The sequence below is a fragment of the Opisthocomus hoazin genome, chromosome 19 (assembly GCF_030867145.1).
Source record: "Opisthocomus hoazin isolate bOpiHoa1 chromosome 19, bOpiHoa1.hap1, whole genome shotgun sequence".
Taxonomy (NCBI): domain Eukaryota; kingdom Metazoa; phylum Chordata; class Aves; order Opisthocomiformes; family Opisthocomidae; genus Opisthocomus; species Opisthocomus hoazin.
Window position 1 is genome coordinate 11430798 of NC_134432.1, and position 6257 is coordinate 11437054.

At 53.6% G+C, this 6257-nt stretch overlaps 1 protein-coding gene across 1 annotated transcript; it reads left to right on the forward strand.

The window, feature by feature from the left end:
- The first annotated feature begins 19 nt into the window (after positions 1-19).
- TRUB2 (TruB pseudouridine synthase family member 2) lies at positions 20-5096 on the forward strand. The gene is made up of 9 exons (XM_075439248.1): positions 20-128; positions 581-709; positions 811-885; positions 1444-1505; positions 1813-1894; positions 2509-2581; positions 3037-3173; positions 3912-4165; positions 4641-5096. The coding sequence occupies exons 1-9, from the start codon at positions 32-34 to the stop codon at positions 4677-4679; spliced, it is 948 nt and encodes a 315-aa protein (XP_075295363.1). The 5' UTR covers positions 20-31; the 3' UTR covers positions 4680-5096.
- The last annotated feature ends 1161 nt before the right edge of the window (positions 5097-6257 follow it).

The window sequence follows — 6257 nt, forward strand, 5'->3', positions numbered from 1 at the left end:
GCGCGCGGCGGGGCGGGGCGGGCCACGCGCGATGGCGGCGGTGCCGCGCGGGCTCTTCGCCGTCTACAAACCGGCGGGGGTGGCCTGGGGCCGCGTGCGGGAGGCGGTGGAGATGCGGCTGCTGCGCGGTGAGCGGGCCGGGGGCCGGCGGCGGGACCTCCCCCCCCATCCCGGGGCTGCCGGCCGCCCCTCACCCCCCACCATCCCCGTCCCGGGGCCGCCGGCCGTCCCTGACCCCCCCGTCCCATCCCGGGGCCGCCGGTCGCCCCTGACCCCCCCTCCATCCCCGTCCCGGGGCCGCCGGCCGTCCCTGACCCCCCCGTCCCATCCCGGGGCCGCCGGTCGCCCCTGACCCCCCCTCCATCCCCGTCCCGGGGCCGCTGGCTGTCCCTGACCCCCACTCCATCCCGTCCCGGCCGCCCCTGCCCCATCCCCGTCCCGTCCCGGGGCCGCCCCTGACCGCCCCCCCCCCCCCCCCCCCGCCCATCCCGGGGCCGCCAGCCGCCCCCGCCCCCCCCACTCCGTCCCCGCGCCCCCGGCCGCTCCTCACCCCCCCTTCTCCCGTCCCGTTTCTCTGCAGAGCTGAACGCGGCGCCGGGCCGCTCCCCGCGGCTCCACGTCCGCTTCCTACCGGCCCCGTCCCGGGACGGCGGCGGGACGGCGGGCCTGGTGGCAGCCAGGATGCCGGTGCTGGCCGACCACCCCCTGGGTAAGGGCTGCGGCGGGGGGAGCCCCGGGGGGGAGTGTGTGTGTGTGGGGGTGTGTGTCCCGGAGGGGTGCGGGACCGGCCCCGACGCTGTCTCCCCGCAGTGCGAGGCCCGCGGTTCCGGCGGCTGAAGGTGGGAGCGGGTCACCGGCTGGACGTGAAGGCCTCGGGAGTCTTCGGTGGGTCCCATCCCGCGGCGGGGTGTGAGGGGGTGGGCTTCTGCGTGGGGAAGAACCCGGCGGGGGCTCGGCTGTCACCCAGCCGCCGCCCTGGGGTTCACAGCCCCGCTGGGAGTGTAAATGATAAAACACCAGAACTGATCTGGTGAGACACCGGCAGCGCCAGGGGATGGGAGCGACCCCCTGCCCCCCGCGCTTGGGGCTTTGCCGTGGGACGCCAAGGCCCTGCCCGCGACGCCATCGTGAGCTGCCACGTAGCCCCCATCCCCGCTCTGGCACCTGGGCCGCCTTCACCGCGACTTCATGGCTGCGCGTCTGCCCCGAAGGACCCAGGTGGAAGGTTCCGGGGGAACCCACGCGCCCTCATTAGGGGCTTGTCATGGTTTTAATGACGGGCAGTTACGTGGGGGTCTGACGGCATTGCTCAGACATGATTTCCAAGGAGATGCTGCCCTATCCGGCGGGGTAAAGGCAGCGCGAGAGTGCAGAGCTGTGTAAATGCACGTCGGTGACTTTCCGTGTGGGTCAGTAACAGGTTCCTCGCCTTCTGTGTTTCAGTACTTGGCCTCGGCCATGGGAACAAGCTGCTCACCGATCTGTACAACTGCCACCTGACCAGGGTAGGTGATGGCTCTGAACGGCCTCGGGACGTCCGAGCACAACCTGCTCCATTCCTGCCCCGGAACCCCAGGCCGGGCTGGTGACAGCGATTCTGCATTTGGGTCTCAAACCCACCGGTGCTCTTGAGAGCTTTTCAGGGTCCAGAATTCATCCTGCACGTGACCGTGTGAGCAGAAGGTGCTGCTGTCTTTTGGTGCAACATGGTCATAGGCTGCCCCTCCTGGCAGCTGCACCGCAGGGTATTGCTACTCGGTGGTTTGTTTGGAGTATTTCTTTGATAAATTGCACTCTTTGCCCTTCTCCAAGGTTTACACTGTCGGTGGGCTGTTTGGTAAAGCCACTGATGACTTCTCAGACACAGGGAAGCTAGTAGAGAAGACAACATTTGGTAAGAAACTGAATTGATGTGGATTTTTTTTTTAAAAAGCAAAACAAAACTGGAACACTAAACGGGCAGCATGCTAACTGTAAAGCATTAACCAGTTAAATCACACAAAGATAAAAGGTACGCCTGAAACGCTTTCCAGTCGTTATTTTTAGATGCAGACCACGCGCAGTCCTGACAGCGCAGTCCTGACAGCGCAGTCCTGTGCTAAATACAACCACAGTGTATGGAAAGCCCGTACGAGTCCCGATCACGGTGGTTGCTGCTGGGTTGGGTGGGACCCAGCTCTCTCCGTAAATCATACCTAGAGAGAGTGGCTGGAAGCTTTCATTGAATGAACCTCTTCAAACACCGCATAGGAGAAACTGGAGCAAACATCCTGAAATCAATTAAGCAAAATGATTCTTCCCTTCGTCACCCAGCGCCGTGCATTACTGTGGAACAGCGAGAAGCGATTCTGCGCTGCTAAAGCCACCTCTCGGCAGTTGTCGTCGGCCCATTTCGCTGTGACTGCCTGCCAAGGGACAGCAATACCCTGACGGCACGCTTCAGGCTGCTGTCTCTTCCCAGTTTCTGGATGGATAATTGAGGCTTTGTTTCTACCTTAATATTTGCAGATCATATCACAAGGGACAAGCTAGAACGGATTCTTGCTGTCATTCAAGGAACAAATCACAAGGCGCTGCTGATGTACGTATCCAGTGGGGAGATGCAGCTGACCTGATCCAACTGCCATTTGCCGGTCTTTGAAACAAATGAGATGATTTTGTTTGCCATAATCAAAGTCTTTAAAGGTTGGAGTGCTAGACAGGAACAGAGAGAAGTTCCTCTGAGTGCTCGGTACTCTGGTGAGAGGTTGCAGTTCAGTGTCCTTTTTGTATCCTGAAACCCACAGCTATTTTAGGAGCTATTAGCTACGTTAGGGCCTACAAAAATATCTTGTAGACGTGACCAAGTGCCTCCCTCGCAAACTGCTATGCTACTGACAGTACACATATTAAAACACACATTAAAATGTATGCAAAGACTCAGCACACAGGCAATTTTAAGAATAAAAATTGCAGCTCTGCTTTATTGAGGTGGAGGGATTTTGAATCCCATTGAAGAGAAGTACAAAGCGTCTGCTCCCTTTTTTCCTTTTCCAGGTATTCCAACATAGACATGAAAACACAAGAGGCGTACGAGCTGGCTGTCAAAGGGCTGATTCGCCCCATGGGAAAAAGCCCTCCGATAATCACAGCAGTCCGATGCCTCCAGTTTGCTCTTCCAGAATTCCAGCTAGGTAGGACTGGTGCAAAACGTACGGTGGATGTCTGGGTATATATTATGGCAAATGAGTCGGTAAACTTCAGTTTCTTATTTGTGATCTAATGCAAAATGAATTGGTGGGAACCTTGTATCAACACATAACCAGTAATCTCTGCAGACAGTTTAATGTTTCATAGTTTCCAAAGTCACAAAACATCTCCTCGTGAGATGAGTGCTTCAGTGCGGTGGAGAGATTTTATTTTTTTTTTGGTAGGGCAAGATTTGGAACCCTCAGAATACCGAAGCTGCTTTACAAATCAAGCCAGCTGTGCACCTAGCTCACAAGTTTTACTATGCCAGTTCCAGATCTTAGGCTGAAGCAAGAAAATTTGCCCTATGGGGCAAAATTCTTTCTTAGCCCACTGTTTCAGTGTAATGCAGTTCATGTTTTTTTTTAAAGAATAGTTTGCTTTCCTGCAGATTACTTGTCTTACTAAAAAGGTACCGTTTCTTACCCGCTTTGATATACCTAAATTTCTGCATTACTCTCCTATATCTATGGGTTTGTTTTCTAAAACACTCACTTTGGGAGGGGCTAGGACACCCTGCAGTATTCCAGAAAATCATAAGACGCCTGTGCTGTATCTTAAATAGTCTCTTCTACCAAAGCGGATCTTTCAGCATTACTGTGAGTGATGTCTGGATTTACAGACAGCGTCTGAATTCGCGTCAGTGCTTTGCTGCTTCTGAAGGAATCTCTCTGTCCTTCTAGAAATCCATTGCTTGCACGAGACTCAGCAGTACCTGCGAAAAATAGTTCATGAGATTGGTCTGGAGCTGAAATCGTCTGCTGTGTGCACGCAGGTGCGAAGAATACGCGATGGTGTTTTCACGCTGGATGATGCTCTCCCCAGAACCCAGTGGGACCTGCGGAGTATACAGAATGCAATTTGGGACTGCCAGCTTAAAGTGAAAACGGAGTTAGAGAAGACGCTAGGCCATCAGGATAAAAGTCTTCTTCATGAGGTGGGTGCGGAGATGGCCCACGCTGCAGACAGCTGAGCGAGTGCTATGGAGGGAACGTCCCCAAGTAATCTCTGTAGCACAGTAACGCAGCTACAGGCTGACAGCGTGATGGACAGCAGAAGGAAGGAGGTTAATTGCAGTTCACTTCCAGCCTTTCCTTGAGATGACTTTAATCGGAGAGGCGGTTTTTTTTCAGTGGCAGGCTGCATAGTTTTTTTTTAAAGCATCGCAAACAGTTCATTAACAGGAGTTAACTGTGCCAGAATTCCTGTTGACTTTGGGAACATTAGGTTGCCAAGGGATACAAAAACCCATCCCCCCAAATTGTTTAGCAGCAGGAAAGAGACAGCCTCTTACAGAGCTGTATTCCCTTGATTGCACGGGTTGGTTTGTTCCTTGCAACTGGCAGCGTAACTTATCTACTGTAGGGATTTTGTTTTCCCTCTGTTGTCCTAAAGTATTTTCTTTCCATTAGTCCTGCTTTCAGACACGTAAGAGCTCAAAATCAGACTAAAAGAGGGATGTGAAAACACAGCTTACACAAAGCAACGCAAGGAAATGGTTATATCCAGAGCAGGCGTGTGTGATGAGCAAAGAGGCTTCCAATAGGGCCTGAGCCATGAGATACACCAGAAATAAAGCTGAAGGTGACCTGAAGGGGAAGGGGCTGGTTCCTGGCTCAGTACCCATCTGTAAATACACCGACTCACTAAAGAGAAGAGCATTCTGCTTCCCCCCAGCCCCGAGGAACCAAGGGTGTTCAGGGGTCTCTGGTATCCTGCTCTGCAGCAGCTCCATGCAGACAGCGTGTACTGCCCTGCAGTGAAAGTCTGTAAGTTCTGTAATACCGTTCGTTAGCTCATTATTGCCGGGTCTGACTTAGCAGAAATACACTTCCTAAATTTGAATTAAAAACCTGAAGTTACACTTACCATGATTGCACTCAGTATTTTTCCAGCTGTACACATTGTAAGAGAGTTTGGAGATCTACTGATAGAAATCAGTAGAAGAGATTTGTTCTGTTCCTCCTCTGGATTTGGACGAAGGCCAGCATTTTTTATCGTCCAGACAGCTGCTAAGGTACAAGAAGTAACTCTGGAGGAGCGGTAAGAGGGCCTGTGATGAAGTACCTAAACGGCTGAGTCCACTCCTGTCCGGAAGCATCCCAGGAGTCGTTCTCAAGACTCCGGAATCTCTCAGTTGTTCTGGGTTTCCCTGCTCTGCACAGAGCTGAGCTGCCACCACATGGGATGATTCTGTGCCAGCCGCAGGGACTCCCCAGGGGTGGTTTGCTCCTGCCTCAGCTGCTCGGTTCCATGAGAGTTCATCCTCCGTGGACGAAGGGCTGGGGTCCGGGCACCTTCCTCAGACGCCTGTCTTGTGCCAACTGACGTGTAAGCCCATCACCGCAGAAGCGTGCCTTCTGGAGCCGGGCAGAACACTTGCACGGCTACAGCTCCAAGGTGTAATGCTAGTGCTCCTGCAAGGAAGTGAAGAAAACATGGACTTCTTAGTCCTCAGATGACCTTCAGGAGCTTTGGTAATGGAGTGTGCCTCATCCTGCATGGCTTACACCTAACACAGACTGAAGGAATTTGGGTACATCCCACTGCAAGAACCATTTCCAGTTGCTTGTGCCATTGCCAGCCTAACATTTTGGTTGGAGCACTCCAGGCTAAACCAGTTCTTTCACACAGAAAACACCATCCAAAACAGCACTGTGGGTTTTGAGAACACAGTTAGCATTTCCCACTTCTAGCTGCCTTGTGACTTTTTTTCCTCCCCTTAGAACTGCTCTGGAACACAGTTTTCCACACTTGGCAAGAGGGCGGTTGTGGTGGGGAGGATGTAGCTGTAACCATACCCATGAGAGTCCACTCTTATCTGGCCACAGTGAATACTCTCCAGCGAGGCACAGCTGCACGTTAGCAGACACACACTTGAATGAATCACAAAATAAGAGATGCTTTGTCTGCCCCCCTGCTTTAGACCCCCCCCCCCAGGGCTTTTGTGTCTAAACAAGACACTTTATTAATGATGTTCCTGCACCAGGTCCAGAACAGAGAGCACAAAACCAGTTCTCTATTCTCAG

Excerpts from the sequence above, each read along its gene's own strand:
- TRUB2 (XM_075439248.1), top strand. The coding sequence starts at position 32 with ATGGCGGCGGTGCCGCGCGGGCTCTTCGCCGTCTACAAACCGGCGGGG. Across the intron at positions 710-810 it reads GCTGGCCGACCACCCCCTGG|TGCGAGGCCCGCGGTTCCGG; the intron begins GTAAGGGCTGCG and ends GTCTCCCCGCAG. Across the intron at positions 886-1,443 it reads GAAGGCCTCGGGAGTCTTCG|TACTTGGCCTCGGCCATGGG; the intron begins GTGGGTCCCATC and ends TCTGTGTTTCAG.